Genomic DNA, 22792 nt, shown 5'->3' with positions numbered 1-22792 from the left:
TGCATTCAATGGGCTCAAGTTCGCACGCACGCACGCACACACACATACACATAACCTATCCTGATCTAACACACATTGTGATAACTCATAGTTCATTAAACTCTTATCCCCTAACCCACCTTGTGGCCCAATAATGGATTCCCCAGTCCCCCTCCCTTCTCTGACACTAATAAAAACGGTCATATGAAGATGCCCTTGAGTTACCCTATGGGGGATCCAAGGAGAGTGGAGTGGAGGACCACTCAGGGTGTGAAAGTTTGAGGTTCTTTTGTTTTCAAAGGAACATTTTAAAACAACCTTTTCAATGTGAATGTAAACCAATGTACCTGCACTGCAAAAAGGCAGAGAGGAAAAGATTGGAAATAAATAATGTGTGTGTGTGTGTGTGTGTGTGTGTGTGTGTGTGTGTGTGTGTGTATGAATGTATGAATGTGTGTTGAGTGAGTGAGTGAGTGAGTGAGTGAGTGAGTGAGTGAGTGAGTGAGTGAGTGAGACCAATAGAACAGGGCAGGGGGAGGGGCCATCATATACAGGTTGGTCATCCCTACTGTACATTGTCAGTTGCAAATGTGATGGAATGACTCAATATTGTGGGCTAAATGGCATGCAATAAGATATCATATTCAGATATCCTTAGTTGTTCTTAACACGCAACTGTGTAATAGGGCCATTATTTCAAAACACTACCATTGATTAATGAATAACAACACATTAACCAATAGGTTATGACAAATTATAAACTGGGTGGTTCAAGCCCTGAATGCTGATTGGCTGACATCCGTGGTATATCAGACCTTATACCACCAGTATGACAAAACAGTTGTTTTAATGCTCTAATTACATTGGTAGATTAAAAAAAACATGAGCTGGTGCATACCCAGAATAATAGTTTGTGTGGAGGTGCTGACTAATGGCAAATAAACTATAAACTATCAAAATAAAGAAAGTCGGATGCCGAAACGTTGGTAAAAACCCATTAAATTGCCAGGAGATTATACATGGAGTGTGCCACTTTCTTTCTTTTGATAATTACATTGTTTACCCGTTTATAATAGCAATAAGGCACCTTGAGGGTTTGTGGTATATGGCCAATATACCACGGCTAAGGGCTGTATCCAAGCACTCCGCGTTGCATCATACGTAAGAACAGCCCTTAGCCGTGGTATTTGGGCCATTTACCACACCTCCTCGAGCCTTATTGCTTAATTATACAACGGGTGGGTCTAATCCTGAATGCTGACTGGTTGCTTCTAAGGCATTATCACTTAATTAAATGATAATGTATGTCATCAAATATGTTAAAATATATTTTAAACACAAACTTTAAAAAAAAACTTGAACAGACTTACACGGCATGATTTGTTTGAGAACTTGTTCACGAAGTCAAATTTGCCCTTCATTTCTTTGAGGTTCTGATCCAGGACAGCCTTCTCTTCTTTCCCCGTATAGTCCGGGTCCAGGAGAACATAGACCCGCCAGTTATCCGAGTCGAACCCCCAGTGAACTGTCCGGTTCTCTAGTCTTTTGTGACTATGGACCACAAACTTGTGAGTGGGGTACATAAGTCTGCAGTCCATGCATTGGATACAGGCGGCATTGGGACTGGTATACAGTTCTGGGACAAATAACCCATTACACCTACCAAAACATTCGTGGTATACTTTGAAGCTTTTTTCCGTCCTCTCCAACTCTAGGGAGCCAGACAACTCTTTGTTGCAGTGAGGAGGGTAGATACCACAGTAAATGAGGGCATTGCAGAGGCGCTCAGCATCCGTCTGGGTGATCAGTCCGCATGATGGGGCAGAGAAGGGCAGGATACCCACGACTTTGAGGATCTCCAGCTGGTCGGCAGTGCACCGGGAGCAGTAGATATGCAGGTCGTCGCACACCGAGTTGATCTGCTGAAGCGAGAAATCCCGCAGAACACTGTTGAGAATCTGCGGCAGACACAGCCGTTTCTCGCCGCCGACCACGAAACAAGAAATTGTCTCGCGCTCCAGGACAGTTTCGCACCTTTCGATGGAGCGGTCGGATGGAATGAACAACGGCCCCGATAAAACCTGGGGTGTCAGGGGAGGCATGGCCAGCATCAGTTCAGCTGTTTTTCCATCTTTGTTGAAGAGAATTTCCTGGTGCCACCGAGCGGAGAACGCCGCCGGTCCACCAAGGGAGCTCCTGGAACTCAAATGAAACTGCTTCAGAGTTTGCTGAAGTCCGGGATGAGGCTGAAAGCTTGATGGAGCCTCCATGTTTTTGCCACTAGAGAAGTGAGTTCAAATGTACGCGACCAATTTTAATCAGTTGTCTTCAAAATCCACCAAAAGAGCATTTCCATGTCACTAGAGAATGTCACCACCGGCCCAGGTCGTTATCTGTTAAAAAAATGAGGATAAGACACTATTGAGTTGAAATACTCTTAACTCTCCCGTCCACAGATAAGATAAATCCGTCGGACCACTCACATAAGAGCGTCAAAACGATACAATGTTTATCTTCTCCAAAGCAGTCTCTGGTTGCAATGTCTATGTCTAGTCTGCACGATGTGATCCTCAAACATGCCAAGTCTGAGCAGTCTGGCGTTCTCTCTCTCTCTCTCGCTCTCTCTCTCTCTCTTTCCCCTCCCTCTCTCTCTCGCTCTCTCTCTCTTTCCTCTCTCTCTCTCTCTCTCTCTCTCTCTCTCTCTCTCTCTGTTTGTTTGTGTCTGGTTCAGTCATTGAATCCCGGCCAGGAATGTGACTGACTCCCCGGGCTGGCTGTTCCCTGAACGAGTTGTCCCTCCCCCTCATACCATGGCAGCTGCAACAGCAGCCACAAAAACCTAGTAGACTGGAAAGTAAGGGTGGAGTCGGACCTCAATGGGGAGAATACATTAATCTCAATTGAAACTATTAAAACTAGTTCCAAGGAGCCTTTATAATGCATGAATGTATCCATGGCAGTGTTCATAAATATATGTGTGATACCAAAGTCTTGGTGTCAGTGGTATCTACACTGAGTGTACTAAACATTAAGAGCACTTGCTCTTTCCATGACATACACTGACGAGATGAATCCAGGTGAAAGCTATGATCCCTTATTGATGTCACTTGTTAAATCCACTTCAATCAGTGTAGATGAAGGGGAGGAGACAGATTAAAGAATGATTTTTAAGCCTTGAGATAATTGAGACATGGATTGTGTATGTGCCGTTCAGAGGGTGAATGGGCAAGACAAAGGATGTAAGTATCTTTGAACGAGGAATGGTAGTAGGTGCCAGGCGCACCGGTTTTTGTTAAGAACTGCAATGCTGCTGGGTTTTTCATGTGGAGTCCATGCCCCAATGAATTGAGGCTGTTCTGAGGGCAAAGGGGGGGACACATATTTTTTGTTGTTGTTGCCTAAATTACATTTCTTGCTGGCTCTCGTTTTTGATTATTGACCTGTGGAACACTCTCCATGTATCTACAATTATATATATACATTTGATCAGTAAGAAGTGGGCTTTTCAGGTTTTTTATCTCACAAGACTTAGATTAGAGTCAGATTAGTAATGGGGGTTAGTTGTAACAGGGTTATTTGTATTGCAGTGTACCTAAAATGATATTGTATTTTATATGGTAGTTAGACACATTCACATAATGATATCAAATTTCAAAGTGCTGTTATTGTGAAGTGGAAACGTCTAGGAGCAACAACGGCTCAGCCGCAAAGTGGTAGACCACACAAACTCACTGAATGGGACCGCCGAGTGCTGTAGCGCATAGCACGCAAAAATCGTCTGTCCTCTGTTGCAACACTCACTACTGAGTTCCAAACTGCCTCTGGAAGCAACGTCAGCACAAGAACTGTTCATTGTTGGGAGCTTCATGAACTGGGTTTCCATGGTCGAGCAGCCGCACACAAGTCTAAGATCACCATGCACAATGCCAACTGTCGGGTGGAGTGGTGTAAAGCTTGCCGCCATTGGACAATGAAGCAGTGGAAACGCGTTCTTTCGAGTGATGAATCACGCTTCACCATCTGGCAGTCAGATGGACGAATCTGGGTTTGGCGGATGCCAGGAGAACGCTACCTGCCATAATGCATAGTGCCAACTGTAACGTTTGGTGGAGGAGGAATAATGGTCTGGGGCTGTTTTTCATGGTTCGGGCCCCTTAGTTCCAGTGAAGAGAAATCTTAATGCCAACATACAGCATACATTCTATACATTTCTGTGCTTCCAACTTTGTGGCAATAGTTTGGGGAAGGCCCTTTCCTGTTTCAGCATGACAATGCCCCCATGCACAAAGCCAGGTTCATACAGAAATAGTTTGTCGAGATCGGTGTGGAAGAATCACCCAACATCGGTGCCCGACCTCACTAATGCTCTTACGGCTGAATGGAAGCAAATCCCACAGCAATGTTCCAATACTCGCTAATGTAGGAACATTGCCTTTACGTTTCAAACATGCTGTAACACTGACATACGGATTGAATAGAGCCCTAAAATAGTATTTTCATAAATAAGCAAAAGGAAAAAAGTGTTCCATTTAGCCCCAGTCTCCCCGAGCCCAAACATGACCCTAGCCCAAACATGACCCTAGCCCAAACATGATCTTACAACGTTTTCCCCCCGCAATGCTAAACATAAATAAGTACATTTAGTTATCAAACCCTGATCTCCAAATTAATACTACACAAAATATTAGTATTATTATGAAATTGTTTAATAGTCACATTAGGTTAAATTATTTCAATTGTGTATTTTAGTAGCTTACAGACAACTGCACTTATAGCAAATCCTAGCAGGTAACACTTTAAAATAACTTTCATGAATATGCCATTATGAATGCTTAGAAATGTTTATAAATGGTTATACGTGTTCAATACTTATGATGGATTGTAATTCTTATCAGCTAAGGCCTATAAATGCTTAAACCATTAATAAGTATTTCATTATTTGTAAACATGTAGACCTATTAACATTTATAATGCCCAGTTTATTAATGGGTATTTGTCAACGTTATAATAAAGTGTTACCCAAATATTTCTATGGTCAGCTGTCAAAAGGCTTTAATAGTCTACTATTTTACAGGCAGAACGACATAACAGAATAAGTTGAATATTCGATTAATCATTTGTAGATATAGCCATGAAAAGTAGGACCTCATTGTGCTTTTGGAAAAACGTGTACTACAAGTTAGTGTTCACCATAGGTTCATGTAGATTCATGTGAAGTCCTGAAATCAATAGGAAGCTATGATTAGCGTCCTATGCTGAATTATTTGGTGCAGAAAATATACATTTCCTTGACACTTCAGATAAGATTTGTGTTACCAGTTCATTACGCCAATTATTCTGCAACAAACATTTTCCTCCAATTGGAAAACCTTTTGCAACCAAAACTAGCGTTTCAATGGTCAAATTCAGGTAGGTCCCTCCCCGTTACGTTCTGCTTGCTTCCGTTTAGTTCTTGAACGGTAAAGTTACCGTTGGAAGACAGAATGAGTACACACCAGGACGATGTTCAGTAACCAAATGTTGAACGTTACAGATATGCAACGAATAGAGCCGCGTCGATTCTTTATTATACGGCAGAGGCATGTTTGTTCCTCATAGCGTATTACTGAACATCTGAACATTCCAAAACGTTGGGTCTTGCTGAACGCACCCCAGTTTGATGACAATATTTTGTGGATTTTTTCCCTTTGTGATGCTCTACACATGATATAACCAGGGGGTTTTCACTAAACCGATGTTTTGCAACAGAAAACGTTTACTCCAAACGGAAAAAGTTTTGCAACGAAAACGATCGTTTCTATTATAAACATGCACGTAGTTCCTGGCCTATTACATTCCGTTTGGGTTTTTCAATGGTCTCCGTTGCAAGACGTAATGAATCCATTCCCTGGGCTCAGTTTCCCCGGTTTGACGGCATGGTCAGGAATAAACTTGCACCCAGTCCTTCACTTTACGTGGGTTCATTAAAATACCACTAGAGGGTGCTAAAATATAATTTACTAAGAGCCGGAAAAATAGGAAGCCATAGGAATTTTATGGCAATATAAAAAAAATGACAATCTTACTATATAACCGTAGGCTAAAGAACATTCTGGGCAACATATTGTTTGTTTACACATGAATTAATGTGAGAAGGTCAATATTTAAATATTTAATGTTCAGTGTGAGATTGTGATGCATCTTTAATCCATACAACACAAACAACTCAGTCAATTTTATTTCTCAAGAATCCCAACATAATGATTTGCACATTAAAATAAATATTGATATTTAACATTTTTTAAATCAGACAATTACAATGAATTACCTTTCATGACTTATTTCAATTTGTGTCAATACAGAAACAAGCGCATACACACAAACCAACTCTACAGACCAGAGGTCATTCATACAGTGCTATCTATTGAATTTGGTCACCTACACTAAGTACATATACAGTACACCCCCCCCCCCCCTAATTTTTTAAAACTAGGATAGTCAGTTAAGAACAAATTCTTATTTACAATGACGGCCTACCCCTGCCAAACCCTAATCTGGACGACACTGGGCCAATTGTGAGCCGCCCTATGGGACTCCCAATCACGGCCGGTTGTGATACAGCCTGGAATCGAACCAGAGTCTGTAGTGATGCCTCTAGCACTGCAGTGCCTTAGACTGCTGCGCCACTCGGGAGCCCAATAGTTCAAATTTTTCCTCCTAGTGTCAGATGACAAAAAAATCTTTAAGAAATAACTGCCGTTAAATTCTAAGAACATTATGCTTCTCCAATGATCTTCCCAAACATGGCTGTAGTTAGGTGAACTGGGTCAGTACTAGAAAGGTACATTCATTCACGGTCCACATAAGTAAAGAAACCTTGAAGCAGTCTTATCAAAATGCTCTTAACTCTGTAAAAATGTGCATAGTTAATTAGATAAATTAGCAGAGATAAAGTCTTACAGTTTATTTGGACTTCAGGGTATTCTACCTGCTATTCCCTTGAATGTAAAGCTGACGAGACAACACTTATTCCCTTTCATTGTTGCTGCAGTTATAGAAAGTGGCCATTTTCATGATTCACATTCAATACTCTCCAAATACCAAACGTCAACACACGAGGACAGAGGCCAGTCAACATAAAGATATTTAATTATTCCTTGGCTTCAGCATGTCCTCTACATAGTAGTACTATAAAACACATTCTCAAAAGTTGTGCCATTCTTTGTATAGACTGACATGAAACTACCATTTCCATAGGGCATTTGTTTCCAGTAGTCCATGAGCAATCACAGTGTGGGACAAACTGATGACATGGATCGTTTCCTAATAGGCACATCTGCTGATACAATACAATTACCAAGGCACTGTTATGACACCATTTTATGCATTCCATCTGAAAAGGTTAAGGACATTTTCTGGATGTCAAGATGTATTTGTGCACAAGATAAGAACAAGATAGGTAATTATCTTCAAAACACAGCCACAGTGTTCTAAACAGATAGCATAGTGCACATAAAGAAGCCCTGGAATAAATATGCCATTAAGCAGATTTCAATAAACAAGTCAAGATAGAGCAGAGAAACATCTTGATTCAAAGCGACAATGTCAGTGTCTTGGTCTCAGTGTGAAGGAAGAAGACTCCCAGCCAGGCCTCTGGACTCAAGGCCCGTGTATCCACAAAGTGTCTCAGAGTGGGAGATCTGAACTAGGATCGGTTTTGCCTTTCAGTTCATAATGAATAAGATTGCATGGACAGATCCTAGATCAACACTCCTACTCTGAGATGGTATGTGAGTTCAGGGCCTATATTCACAAAGCATCTGTTATAATGGTTCTGCTTTCCAAATATGGTATTATTATTAGTCCATCTGATCCAGCAATAGTGTTGTTTTACTCAACATTGAAAAACAATGCTTGTAGTCCTCCCAAGCCCGAGGGCGCTGTCAGAACTCAGGCATCTTGTCGTCATACTGTGGTGGTGGCGTGATGGGTTCAATGGTCACCTTCACATCAGTAGGGTTGCGGACCTTAAAACGGAAGTCCTTCAGATGGAGTTTCTCTGACTTGATTCTGCGTACCCTGAGCGGCCGTAGTATCCGTCTAGCCCGACTGCTGCTGCGGGTGGGGGGGTTGGCTGCAGTGGCGGGGGTGGGCTGGGGATCCAGGGCCGGAGTGGTGGGAGGAACCTCCTCTGAAGTAACTGCTCTTGGTCCCTCCCCCTCGTTTTCCACAGCACTGATGAGGTCTTCGTATGAAGGCAACTGGGAGGTGCTGTGGCGTAAGTTGCTCTGGCGTATGGGGTACTGGCCACTGGTGACCGCCTCCTCATAGCTGGGCACATCGTAGGCTGGTGCTGGCTCCCCTGCACTACAAAATAATGTACAGGGACAGCGGTTTAAAAAAACATTTTAGAAATCATTTACATTATGGTTTTTTTAAGGATACTAGAAAAGCTAAGTACTGCTTCTTAACTGATCACAATCACAAAAACATCCATTGCCAGAACAATAAGAGCTTTTGTAATGATATGTTTCTGCTATTGTTGTAAACCTCACGAATGAGATCCATTTGTAATGCAGGAAGTTGTACACACAACTAGCCACACCGGCCAGTAGTGGTAATAAGTGCACGGTGTTCAAAGTTTATTTTTTCCTCTAATGGACTTTTATCCCTTAATTACTTTGTGGTATGTACTGGTATGACATTTGGTGCTAGTTTTGAGAGTACAAAACATTAAGGACACTTGCTCTTTCCATGACATAGACTGACCAGGTGAATCCAGGTGAAAGTTATGATCCCTTATTGAGGTCACTTGTTAAATCCACTTCAATCAGTGTAGATGAAGGGGAGGAGACAGGTTAAATAAGGATTTTAAAGCCTAGAGACATGGATTGTGTATGTGTGCCATTCGGAGGGTGAGAAGGCAAGACAACTCAATATTAGGTAGGTGTTCTTAATGTTTTGTACACTCAGTGGAGATAAACTGGTGCTTTAACATTATCAATCAAAAGGGAGGCATGTTGCAGGCATCATTCTAGAAACTAAGTTATATGGGTTAATAGTGAAAACGAAGCCTCTGGATGATTAAAATAAGTTACTGTTAGTGATTATCTAAATTGTTTAAAGCACTCACATCTCTCTTGCCTCCCCAGCAACATTGTCCATAAAGGGGACCTGTGTCTCCTGTCCTCTTTGGCTCCCCCTCCTCTTGTTCCTCACCCCCAGGTAGATGGACAGCAGCAGCATGGCCACCCCCGCTCCCACCAGCACATAGGCTATTGATGAGGTCTTCGCTGTTTCCCTGTCCTTCTCTCCATCCCCAGCATGGTCCACTGGTACAATAACACTGAAGTTGCCCGGAGCCTTGGTTGTCTGGGGAGCATCCCCGGGCACCACAGTCCACACGATCATAACGATGCCCAGGGCTATGAGTCCCACCCCCAAGGCACACAGAGCATATGAGGAGCCGGACCGGCTGCCCCCATAGCCGGAGCTGTCTGGACCGCCACTGGAACACATCACCCCCCCCCACGTGGACCCACCAGAAGTGTCACACAATCAGATACAGCAGACTGGGGAGAGGAGGCTCAAGGGATGAACCCCGTAGACCTAATCTGCAATGTGGGAGAGAGGAAAGCTGTTTTCATATTAAGGAGCAGGAATGTAGCAGCACAATAAAACTGGCAAAGGCTCAGACTAGCTGAAATCAGATGACAATGAACAACTTCCTGGAATAGACACAATGTGGCTAGGAAGGGGGCCAAAGCCAGAGAAGTTCATGGAGGGTCACATTAACCTACCCGCGTTTTAGTTATTCACAAATATATTTTACATGATAAAGAGCCACTGGAATAGTGCCAATTAAAGAGAACTGAATTAATCATATGAATGAGCCAATCATTGACCAACAAGCACCAGGAAATAATGTAGGCCTATACTATTGTAGTGAAGTTCGAAGAAGTTTTCAAAACTACAAAGTCCAAATTAAAAGCTAGCCCTGTGATTTGAAATCCATTCAAATGTATTGTTGGAGGTAGTGTGCATGGCAACGTAATATATACCATGGTAATTTATCATTGTCCTGTCTTTAAATACTTCACTGTTTGAATGTGTTGGTATTTCGAGTGACAATATTTTACCCAGACAATGTCCTGAACATTTCTTTGTGGGTCTAGCCCTCCTAAATCATGCTAAAACAACACTACACTTTGCTCAGGCTGTGTTGAGGTTGTATTACTATAGTATAATCAACAGAAGATTCTAAACTGCTGGCACTTCCATTTGTTTCTTTTCAGTTTACAACTAGAGCATTTCACATTGTAATTGTCAGGAAGAGCATTTCCCAGTGTAAATGGTGGATATTCACAAAATGACTGTCTCATAGTGATACCTCCATATCATGCTATGAGTCACTTAACGTGGATTCAGCAAACACTGACAGTACTTCTTCCTTTTAGCTCCTAATGCTAAAAGGGCCCCTAAACAAAAACACACAGAAATCTGTCACTCTCGGATGGATCTCTAACTGACCATACCAAGACAACAACTTGTACTGGGAGTCTGCATATAATACCACTTTGGCCTAAGTGTGTAACCTATACATGTAATACCACTTTGGCCTAAGTGTGTAACCTATACATGTAATACCACTTTGGCCTAAGTGTGTAACCTATACATATAATACCACTTTGGCCTAAGTGTGTAACCTATACATATAATACCACTTTGGCCTAAGTGTGTAACCTATACATGTAATACCACTTTGGCCTAAGTGTGTAACCTATACATGTAATACCACTTTGGCCTAAGTGTGTAGCCTATACATATAATACCACTTTGGCCTAAGTGTGTAACCTATACATGTAATACCACTTTGGCCTAAGTGTGTAGCCTATACATATAATACCACTTTGGCCTAAGTGTGTAGCCTATACATGTAATACCACTTTGGCCTAAGTGTGTAGCCTATACATATAATACCACTTTGGCCTAAGTGTGTAACCTATACATGTAATACCACTTTGGCCTAAGTGTGTAACCTATACATATAATACCACTTTGGCCTAAGTGTGTAACCTATACATGTAATACCACTTTGGCCTAAGTGTGTAACCTATACATGTAATACCACTTTGGCCTAAGTGTGTAGCCTATACATATAATACCACTTTGGCCTAAGTGTGTAACCTATACATATAATACCACTTTGGCCTAAGTGTGTAACCTATACATATAATACCACTTTGGCCTAAGTGTGTAACCTATACATGTAATACCACTTTGGCCTAAGTGTGTAACCTATACATGTAATACCACTTTGGCCTAAGTGTGTAACCTACAGCGTATGAAGTGTGCATACATTTCTCATGAAGCATATATTTTGGGCTCCTGAGTTGAGCAGCGGTCTAAGGCACTGCATCTCAGTGCTAGAGGCGTCACTACAGACCCTGGTTCAATTCCAGTCTATCACAACCGAGTCCCATAGGGCGGCGCACAATTAGCCCAACGTCGTCCGGGTTTGGCCGCCATTGTAAATAAGAATTTGTTCTTAACTGACTTGCCTAGTTAAATAAAGGTTCAATAAAATAAATAAATATTCCTGATATGCAATGTTTGGTGATAAGTGTATTCAACATTATAATATATATCTTTGAATGCATAACTGTCTAAAAATAAATGCATGCCATTTACATGTACCTGTCAGCCAAGATATTAAATGGTTTGACTTGTTGGATCACTAGAAGAGATGCTTCAGGTGGAAATAAAAGACTGTGGTGAAAAGTGTGAACAGCTTTGCAGTGCAGGTCTAAATATGCCCTGAAGACACTATCCAACAAAACCTTACACCTTAATGTGAAGGATGGCAGTTGAAAGCATGCACTGCACCTATCACGGAAAAGTATTGGCATGAATGTTATGGTACAGTGACAATATCAGAAGCATGAATGTATGAAAAAGCCTCCTATAGCAACAATGTGCTTGGTGTGCTTTTAAGGTGACAAGCAATCACATTACACTAAAGCAGGCTTTAAAGTATGGGTCGTGACACACGGACCTGTTAATGGTGGGTTGCGATGTGTCAAGAGTAAATGCATCATTATTTAATTACTAATCATTAATTACTGGAAGTGATTTGGCCAAGTGCATCTGCGCTCTCTGCTTAGCAGCGGTCTCTGCTCACTTTGGCAGTTGCGTCGCGAGAGTGTGCTTCGCAGTTCACCAGATCTTTTTTCTGCAGTTTTCGTGAAGATCACGCCGCGACACACACAACGCAGCCGATGATGCGTTGCCTGCCACTCGTCATTCCCACTCGCCATCACTCACCGCTGTTATCACATGGACTCATGCTAGCCACAAGGTCTGACTGAACTCAATATACAGAGATGAGTTTCTCCCTCTTTCATACACATTTTATAACGAGGAGCGCACACAATGTGTTTAGTGCGGTGAAGTGCATAGTAATTAGTCTCTCAAAACGAACAAATGAATAAAACGATATGTCCTGACCCAACATCCACAGCATGGTGGTAAACCCAGAGCGTTCTTTCAGAACAGGGCAGAATGCTTCAAGAAACAGTGCTTCTGACAGTGGAAAAGTCAGCTAGCAAGGCATTGTCGTCATTTTATAACAGGTAATAAGCAGAAATAAGAAAGTACTAACTCTCATACACAGCTAATAGATAACATTCACCAAAGCAAGCTAGCTACTGATAGTGCAATCCTAGGAACAGTACAGAAGATGAAAAATGTTCAGAAAGTCTAGTTGGAACTGTTGCTGTTAAAATACATGTAATAATTTTGTATTCTTAACTCGAATAAACTGATTGAAGCAAGATGCTGTTAGAGGCAAACACACACACACACAGTTCTGGGTTGTTCATCTTCAGCAGGAAGCGGTCTCCTGCCTGACTGAGAAAGCAGTAGATGTTCTGGTCCAGTTTGGCACCACATACCTATGTGAGTCAGGGTTCTCAACTCTGACATTCTTAAAAAAAAAAACTACATTTCAAGGCTGAGCATCACCTCAGGAGTTGCACTGTCAAAAACAGAGCCCAAATACACATGAGAACTTCAACCAGCCACACACCTCTCATTGGGACTGTGTGTGTGTGTGTGTTTGTTTGTTTCCTGGTCTACATCTGTGTGATGTGATAAATCAGTTTATTCCAGTTGAGAATTCAAAATGATTTATTGTATTTTAACAGCACCAGTTCCAACCTAGACAGATATGTAAGTGTGTTTTTAAATGGGGGAAAATAAACATGAATAGATATTTAATGTCATTGTTATGGTCTAAACTGCATTTGTTTTAGGCATGAGGGCAATGAAATGTACCGATATTTATGTATAGCTGCATATTTTCCTAAGCTTGGGTCCCAGGAAAACACAGAATCTCTCATTTGGGTGTCAGGCTAGAAAAGTGGAAGAACCCCTGCACTAAAGTCAGGTGCTCTACAACAAATACAGACGTTGCAAAAAGTGCAGTCATAGTGCAAGATTCTGTACAACAGCAGACTCAATGAGAATCTTCTATTACGCCAAGCCAGAGTCCCCTGTTTCAAGGAACTTAAACAGTAAGTTGGCGTGTGGCGCAAATCAAATACAAAATTGTCACGTACACAGTTTCCAGCAGGTATAAAAGGTGCAGTGAAATGTGTACATGCTAGCTCCTTCAACACTAATCAAGTCAAAATTAAAACAAATAAAAAGTAATTACAGGAAAGTAGTATGCATAGTAATACAACTGATATAGGATATAGGATATACACAGAGGACACAAAACATTAAGAACACCTGCTCATTCCATGACAGGCTGACCAGGTCAAAGCTATGATCCCTTATTGATGTCACTTGTTAAATGCACTTCAAAAATCAGTGTAGATGAGGAGGAGACAGGCTAAAGAAGGATTTTTAAGCCTAGAGAAATTGAGAAATGGATCGTGTATGTGTGCCATTCAGAGGGTGAGTGGGCAAGACAAAAAATCTAAGTGCCTTTGAATGGGGTATAGTAGTAGGAGCCAGGTTTATGGCTGTGGCGTCATGAAAATGTCAGCCGGTGATTGTCACGCAAATAACTGCAGGTCTCACGGTAATAAACTGTTAATTAACATAAACATTTTTAGCAACTCCTGGCTTCCTACAAGCCACTGATGCAGACCTTTGGAACCTCTACATTTTAAATAAGTCTAACAAATCTATGTAAAATAGCCTACACCTTCACAATAAAGCCATTATTATTTTAGACAGGTCTAAAGAAACATGGTATGAAGAAAATGTAGTCTACTTCAGAAGAACAGAATAGCATACTCCGAGTTGTCCTTATGTTAGGTCCTGACCTGGTTATGCCACATGGCTGTGGGCTAAACTAGTTAATTTACCAGGCAAGATTTGCTTTGAATTCCATGGCATTATTTAATGTCATTTTATAGCATGAAGAACACAACTGAACATAGCTGAGTAAAATAGAAAGGCTATTTTCTCCAAACGATTTGAAGGAGTGCACCCATGCGGCTATTCTGCGCTGAGCGTTTAACAAAGAAACAGGTACTCTTACATAAATAACTCTAAGCATATAGTGTAACTGTAGTTGTGATGTTGGGCTATATGTGTTTTGATTTTAAAACATTCTAAGGCTGCATGATGCAATTAATGATGATTTTAAAACGTTGTGCCCTTCGGCTGAATATAATCATTATAAATTCCCAACTCCCTGCTACGTGCCAAAGCACCTCTCTTTCACGTGTTCGTGTCTTTCGCACAGGCTACAAGTGAAGACAGACACACCGGGGACGCAACTGAGCGTGTCCTTATCCAATTTCTATATCCTTATCCAATTATTATAAAGGTGAATTTTTATGGTGAAAATGATCTTCCCTTATTAACTTGAAACTCACGCTTACACCCATTCTAGTCTTACACCCATTGTAAAGTGGCTTAATGGGCTTCATTTAAAAAGGTTATTTGGCCACTTTAGTTGTGATACAAACCTTACCAAAACATATAGGCCTATATTACATGAGGTTCGCGATGGAGTTGAAAAAGGTGGCAAAAAAAAAAAGCATGCTCTGTTTCTTGCCTTAAACAGCTTGGAAAATTCCAGAACATGATGTCATGGCTTTAGAAGCTTCTGATAATCTAATTGACATGAGTAAATTGGAAGGGTACCTGTGGATGTATTTCAAGGCCTCCCCTCAAACTCAGTGCCCGTTTACTTGACATCATAGAAAAAAATCAAAAGAAATCAGCCAAGAACTCAGAATTTTTTTTGTAGACCTCCACAAGTCTGGTTCATTCTTGGGAGCAATTTCCAAATCATACCGGTCAGGAAGGAGACGCGTTCTGTCTCCTAGAGGTGTACTTTGATCCAAGTTAAAGAATTTAAAGGCAATGCTACCAAATACTAATTGAGTGTATGTAAAATTCTGACCCACTGGGAATGTAATGAAAGAAATAAAACATTCTCTCTACGATTATTCTGTCATTTCACGTTCTTAAAATAAAGTGGTCATCCTAACTGACCTAAGACAGGGAATTTTTACTAGGATTAAATGTCAAGAATTGTGAAAAACTAAGTTTAAATGTATTTGGCTATGGTGTATGTAAACTTCCAACTTCAACTGTATGCATGTACGAACGATGCTGATTCAAGATTTGACTGGCTGAGAAAAGCTGCCTACCGGTCTGTCTCTTCCCAACACATTCATTACTATTGGACAGCTGGAGATCGAATTTGAATATTGAAACAATGTTGCAAATGTCGGAGAGACAGACGAAGGCTTATACAAATCTAAGCTGTTGAAAACTAAATCTTAGTCTAAAAGAAATGTAAGAATTTCTATAGTGGAAATCACGTTTATAAACTGCCTGGCTGGGCTGATGAGACAGTGGATTGCACAGTCAGATGGAACAGGGTAAATAGGTATTTTAACATCATAGATTTAGCCAGTGGTATCTTGTGGAATAGACAGAGGCTGAAATTGAGTTTTAACCAATCAGAATAACACCCAACTACAATGGAAATGGGACCATAGAGTGAACATGTTTTAGAGGCTACAGCTAGACAGACTCAAATCCCACACCTACATAGTTCAAACTCATTAGGAAACAGTGTTCTGATCAATGTACACAAAAAATACTTTACATGTTAAGGTAATTAATGTTTCCTATTGTGTAAATGGTAACAGGTTTAAGTCATCTAACTTCTTGGCACGTGTCACAGTCCCATGGAAATCCAGACTAAGCTGATTCCAGAGGTGACAGATGATAAATTACCTCTTATGACCACACAGAGTGACTGAAATAGAAGAAAAGGACAGGAAACATTGCGCAAACAAAACAATTAACCATTTGGTTGAGTAATTGTTTTTTGAAGCCCTGGTTCTTCAACAAAAATAGGCATATAGCCTACAGTGCCTTCAGAAACTATTCACACTCCTCGCCTTTTTCCAGATTTTGTTGTGTTACAGCCTGAATTTAAAATGGATTACATTGAGATGTTGTCACTGGCCTACACACACACACACAATACTCCATAATGTCAAAGCGGAATGATGACATTTCAATTTTTATATATTAAAAAAAAGTAAATAAATTAAACTGAAATTTCTTGAATCAATAAGTATCCAACCCCTTTGTTACGGCAAGCCTAACTAAGTTCAGGAGTAAAAATGTGCCTAACAAGTCACATAATAAGTTGCATGGACTCACTTTGTGCAATAATAGTGTTTGACATGATTTTTGAATGACTACATCTTCTCTGTACCCCACACATATAATTATCCCTCAGACGAGAAGTGCATTTCAAACACAGATTCAACCACAAAGACCAGGGAGGATTTCCAATGCCTCGTAAAGAAGGGCACCTATTAGTAGATGGGTAAAAAAAAAAAAGCTGACATTGAATATCCCTTTGAGCACAGTGAAGTTATTAATTACTTTGGATGGTGTATCAATACATCCAGTCACGACAAAGATACAGGCGTCCTTCCTAACTCAGTTGCCGGAGAGGATGGAAACCGCTCAGGGATTTCACCATGAGGCCAATGGTAACTTTAGAACAGTTACAGAGATTAATGGCTGTCATAGGAGAAAACTGAGGATGGATCAACAACATTGTAGTTACTCCGCAATAAATACTATACTAATTGACAGAGTGAAAAGGAAATAAAAATATTCCAAAACATGCATCCTGTTTGCAACAAGGCACTTTTTATTTAATTTAAACTTTATTTAACTAGGCAAGTCAGTTAAGAACTAATTCTTATTTACAATGACGGCCTAGGAACAGTGGGTTAACTGCCTTGTTCAGGGGCAGAACGACAGATTTGTACCTTGTCAGCTCGGGGATTTGATCTAGCACCTTTTCGGTTACTGGCCCAATGCTCTAACCACTAATAATAATAATATTAGTAGTAATACTGTAAAACATTTCTCTAAGCAATTCACTTTTTGTCCTGAATAGAAACGTATGTTTGAGGCAAATCCAATAAAACACATTACTGAGTACCACTCTTCATATTTTCAAGCATAGCAGTGGCTGCATTATGTTATGGGTATGTTTGTAATCGTTAAGGTCTGGGAAGTTTTTCAGGATAAAAAGCTGAGCACAGGCAAAATCCTAGAGGAAAACCTGGTTGTCTGCTTTCTATCAGACATTGGGAGATTATTTCACCTTTCAACAGGACAATAACCTCAAACACAAGACCAAATCTACACTGGAGTTGCTTACCAAGACAGTGAATGTTCCTATGTGATGAGTTACATACAGTTGACTTAAATCTGCTTGAAAACCAATGGCAAGACTCAAAAATGGTTGTCTAGCAGTAATCAACAACCAATTTGATAGACTATTGAAAATGAAATACATAAATATCTAATTTACATAAGTACTCACATGCCTTCTGGGTAAGTCTCTAAGAGCTTTACACACCTGGATTGTACATTATTTGCCCATTTATACTTTCTAACTTCTTCAAGCTCAATCAAATTGGTTGTTAATCATCGCTAGACAACCATTTTCAAACTTTGCCATATATTTTCAAGCAGATTTTTCAAGCCCTTTTAACAGGTTATGGCAGTAGGTGCCAGGCGCACCGGCTTGTCTCAAGAACTGCAACACTGCTGGGTTTGATGGTCAACAGTTCCCTGTGTGTGTCAAGTATGGTCCACCATCCAAAGGACATCAAGCAAACTTGACACAACTGTGGGAAGCATTGGAGTCAACATTATCCAGCTTTCGACACCTTGAGTCCAAGCCTAATGTTACTGCTTAGTCCAAGGACCTTGCAAGTTCTGTTTAAAGGGTGAATTGGTTCTGGAAGACAAAACAGCCAAATACTCCATCTCAACATGAATTGATTCTCAATTGTGGTACAGTTCTAGAAACATAAATCCCTCTACTTCCATACCACATCAAAATAATTTCACAAATGCAAAACATACACACTTACTGTACATGGTTTAAGCCATTTTTAACACAGTTGCAGCAGACAGTATTTTTCAGTGACACCTTTGTGGAGTCTCGGTCTTCCGTATACACACGTGTTCGGAGATGCAGATAGCTAATTAGCACAGCTAGTCCACCATCTTCCATCCGATTTCTTTAAACGAGCGCTATAACATGGAAATATGGCCTTGTGGAAACTCTATCCCTATAAGAAAAGTGTGTATCAATTTAAGTTTAAAAAAATATATATTTCTCGCTGATATGAAAAATAAGGTCCGTATGCTTCCAAAACCATACCTTAAACAATGCGTGTTAATGTTCAGACCGAACGTTGCGCTTCCTTACAAAACACCCCCTTACAGAAGACGCCTTTTACATTTTTCATAAAGTAAGGGTCATTGGAATCTAACAGACTCATTAAGGGCTAGCTTCTAAGGGGCATTTACACGATTTCACAGACCAATTAACTGCATTACATCATGATTAAATCAGACTACTACCAACTTAATGTATCAATTTGACTACAATTCTCCCTCCCGAATCCCAAAACAATGTATCGCTGCCAGCCATTTGAGCGAAGGTGTTTGTAGTGGGGAGGAACTGAAATCATGTTACAAACTCTGTGGCATTAGATCACTTGTAACTCTTGACATCTTGCCATAAGAACTGCGATTTTGTGTTATCAGATAACACGGCCTAATACTTCACAGATAATATAATAGTCAGTCTGAACACTGCTCAAACTGTCAAGGTGATTTGCAATTTGAGACGGCCTTACCTTATTCTTTCCAGCCGTAAACGCCCAATGACTTCCCTCCCAATCGAATACCTGATGTATCGCAGGTGTCTTCAAAATTATGATATTGCTACCCCAGTATCCAGAATGTAATCCTGCTATTTACACAATCTGAAATGTGTATTTCCCCCGATGGTAGTCTCTATAGAATTCAGGGAATATGTTAGACAGGAACTTTGTCCAACTTCCCCCCTATTGTAAAGCGTTAACTCTTTGTTCCTTGGTCATAGAGCACGTAGTCTCACTTTTTATAAGGCAACCTGGTCTCATAGATGAGACGTAACATAGTAATCCGGGCCCGTCAAATCAGTGTATGTTACGTTTTGTATTTGGTATGGTTACATAAGACAGAAGGTTACTTAAAAGGGGAAAACGAAAGTAGGGTGGTTAGTCAGGGTGGATGGGTGAGCGTATAATGTGAAAGTCTAGTAACCCAAAGGTTGTGTGTTCAAATCTGATCACAGACAACTTCAGCATTTTAGATAATTAGCAACTTTGCTACTATTCAACTACTTAGCATGTTAGCTAAACCTAACTCCTAACCGGCTAATAATGTTGGCTGGAACGGAGCGAATGGAATTGGATCAACCACACAGAAACCATGTTTTTTATATATTTGCCATTCCTCTCCAGCCATTACCACAAGTCCGTCCTACCTATTCAAGGTGCCACCAACCCCTGTATACTTTTCTCTAACGACTAGCTAACATTAGACACCAAGCTAACAGAAAATGAGAATTTGTAACATGTCATGCATTTGTACAGCCTGGATTCAAACCAGGGTGTCAGTAGTGATGCATCAAACACTGAGATGCAATTCCCCATAAAATTCAAATAAACTTGGATTGACAATTCTATTCCCCCAAATAGGCCTGTCTGAGAAGTTCCTGAGCAGACTAAATCCAAGTGAAAATAAAATTATAACTACTCGATTTTCTTGTGCTCATAACAAACGGAAATAAAGTTAATTTTAGATAGCATTTATATATATTTTATTATTGAGTACATTAAACACAAGTGCTCCATAATGTAAAAAAAATCTGCAATGCCACAATGTACATTATTACTTAATAAGCATCTATTTGAAAACATACAATATAAACTCTCTTTCTCATTTAATGGAAATTGCCCCTTTGTTCTGTTGTCAGTAGTCTGACTATATATGGATGGGATATGCTTGTTTTGAAAGTAGATTGTGACACCATAACAAAGTCAACAGTATAGTGTGTGTTTTCTGTAACACATAAGCCATTGATGTTCACACCACATCTCACAACCACAGTTAACTAGTTTGAACTAGTCTAATGTTCCCGCTTTGTATCTCTATATGACTGTGTTCACTAGGGTGCTGGGGTGACGCCCATAGCTGACAGCCTTGTCTTCCTCTGGTTCGAGTCCCCCTCCAGCTGTTTGCATATAGAGACATGGCTGTGGAATGCAGTGGTGAAATATACTGTTGTACTGTTGTATGGTATACATCAGGGGTGTCAATCTCATTCCATGGAGGGCCTAGTACCGGTTTTTCATTTAAATTAAGACCTAGATAACCAGGTGAGGGGAGTTCTTTACTAATTAGTGACCTTAATTCATCAATCAAGTACAAGGGAAGAGCAAAAACCTGCAGACACTCGGCCCTCCGTGGAATGAGATTGACACGTGCTATACATACTGCATACACCTCATGCACTCTTGCTACAATCATGCGTGGTAAAGATAATTGAGTTATTGATAATAAAACAAAGATTTCCCTTGACATTCTGTCCTGTGAAGACATTCTAAACCATGGTATTATTTAACTGTTCTTTTGTTTGAGGTCCTTCATTATCTGCAATGCAAAATGTACAAACATTTACAACATTGTAATCTCTGTGACACAGAGAGACACACTGTAGCTAAATCTAACCTCTAATGAATTGATGAGTAATATTGTATTACAGTATTTTCCCCATATTTACAGTGACACATGGAAGTGAAGTGCTTTTATTGCTTTCAGTAAAGTTAAGAATATTTATGACAAACATATCAAGCTGTAGTCTGTATTTTTATTACATTTTTTTTTATCTTTAACTCTGCATTGTTAGAAACTGACCTGTAAGTCAGCATTTCACTGTTAGTCTACACCTGTTGTTTACCAAGCATGTGACAAATAACATTTCATTAGGTTTTTATCTGTACCTCTTAGCCACATTTGAGCTATTTGAACAAAGAGAAAGCTCTGCTCCCCCACACCTAATTCTCTTCACGGCTGTTGTCTCTCACAGTATAGAATGTAATGATAACCTTCCACAGAACCCAGTGAATGGAGGGTTCCAAAGAACAGGTTCCAAGTTCCAAGTAGTAGTCATCTGCAACTTTTGAGCCAGGAAACCCAGGCATGCCAACATCAGACCCCTGCAGGGGGAGGCAGGCCAGACAGTGAGATACAGGAAACCCAGGCATGCCAACATCAGACACCTGCAGGGGGAGGCAGGCCAGACAGTGAGATACAGGAAACCCAGGCATGCCAACATCAGACCCCTGCAGGGGGAGGCAGGCCAGACAGTGAGATACAGGAAACCTATACATGCCAACATCAGACCCCTGCAGGGGGAGGCAGGCCAGACAGTGAGATACAGGAAACCCAGGCATGCCAACATCAGACCCCTGCAGGGGGAGGCAGGCCAGACAGTGAGATACAGGAAACCTATACATGCCAACATCAGACCCCTGCAGGGGGAGGCAGGCCAGACAGTGAGATACAGGAAACAGGGCATAGACATCAAAGAACCAGGACATCAGGCGTCTTCCTTCCATGTGTCCTCCTCGCATGGCCACATTTTCATCAACATCAGGAACAGACCACTTTCAGCCTCCATGGACTTGGGATGGTTTGTTTTACTGCCCAGAAGTGGCTTTTTCCTTTACAGGTCAACATTATTTTGTTTGATATGCGGAAACACATTATTAGCATAATGTTCCTTGATAGATGTTACAACAGATGCCTTGATAAAGAAATGTTGTGATGTTCATTCTTAGAAAGGAAACATGGCACCAGTGTTGCAATGTGGAATTTTGAATGTTACCACATTTTCATAGTTTTCCCGATTCAAACATAAGGCATTACGTCCACGGATCTATTGACATTTACTGTACAACAAAAGAAAGAAAATGTCTCTAAAGTTGAAAAAGATTTTAATTCCAAAAAATAAGATGAAAACTTAGACTGTCAACAAGTAGGTATTATGTTGATTCTGAGTCCAGCCACCAGTATCCACCTCAGGCTAAATGGAAACTGCATTGAAATCCTTGGTGGCTCTGCATAGTTTAGACATTGGTGATCTCAACACTGTTGTAGGTGTGCATGGGACTGCCCTTCGTCCTGGGCACAGCCTGCACCCGCGCCTCTCTGGGCAGAGATCCACAGCTGCCATGGTAACCAAGGCCCCGTCCAATGGCTGTCTTTGGGCTGAACCTTAGAGGACTCTGGGAAAATGAAAGGAAGAATGAGTCACAAAGCAAAACAGAGCTTTTACCCAGTGGAAAAATACAGCCCCAGTTTGAATATCCGCAGTACAAGTTTGAATAACTATCAATTTTATAGCATGTATTATTTT

The 22792-nt window shown here is 40.7% G+C and overlaps 3 protein-coding genes across 3 annotated transcripts in view; all 3 read right to left on the bottom strand.

Annotated features, from left to right (window-relative positions):
• LOC139371322 (ski oncogene-like) overlaps positions 1–2575 on the bottom strand; it is a 51139-nt gene extending 48564 nt beyond the window's left edge. The window contains exon 1 of the mRNA XM_071111645.1: positions 1350–2575. Within this exon, the coding sequence (XP_070967746.1) occupies positions 1350–2249 (900 nt within the window). The 5' untranslated portion in view covers positions 2250–2575. The remainder of the gene's footprint in view (positions 1–1349) is intronic.
• A 3886-nt stretch (positions 2576–6461) lies between these two features.
• Positions 6462–19317, bottom strand: LOC139369906 (transmembrane protein 51-like). The gene is made up of 3 exons (XM_071109185.1): positions 19182–19317; positions 9092–9572; positions 6462–8325 (listed from the first exon to the last, which is right to left on the bottom strand). The coding sequence occupies exons 2-3, from the start codon at positions 9475–9477 to the stop codon at positions 7902–7904; spliced, it is 810 nt and encodes a 269-aa protein (XP_070965286.1). The 5' UTR covers positions 9478–9572; positions 19182–19317; the 3' UTR covers positions 6462–7901.
• A 1469-nt stretch (positions 19318–20786) lies between these two features.
• Positions 20787–22792, bottom strand: part of LOC139371309 (kazrin-like) — a 306795-nt gene continuing 304789 nt past the window's right edge. Inside the window, 1 exon segment of the mRNA XM_071111626.1 lies at positions 20787–22661. Coding sequence (XP_070967727.1) covers positions 22503–22661 — 159 coding nt within the window. The 3' untranslated portion in view covers positions 20787–22502.

The sequence above is a fragment of the Oncorhynchus clarkii genome, chromosome 17, assembly GCF_045791955.1.
Source record: "Oncorhynchus clarkii lewisi isolate Uvic-CL-2024 chromosome 17, UVic_Ocla_1.0, whole genome shotgun sequence".
NCBI classification, from domain to species: Eukaryota; Metazoa; Chordata; class Actinopteri; order Salmoniformes; family Salmonidae; genus Oncorhynchus; species Oncorhynchus clarkii.
This window is presented reverse-complemented; position numbering and strand designations above follow the sequence as displayed.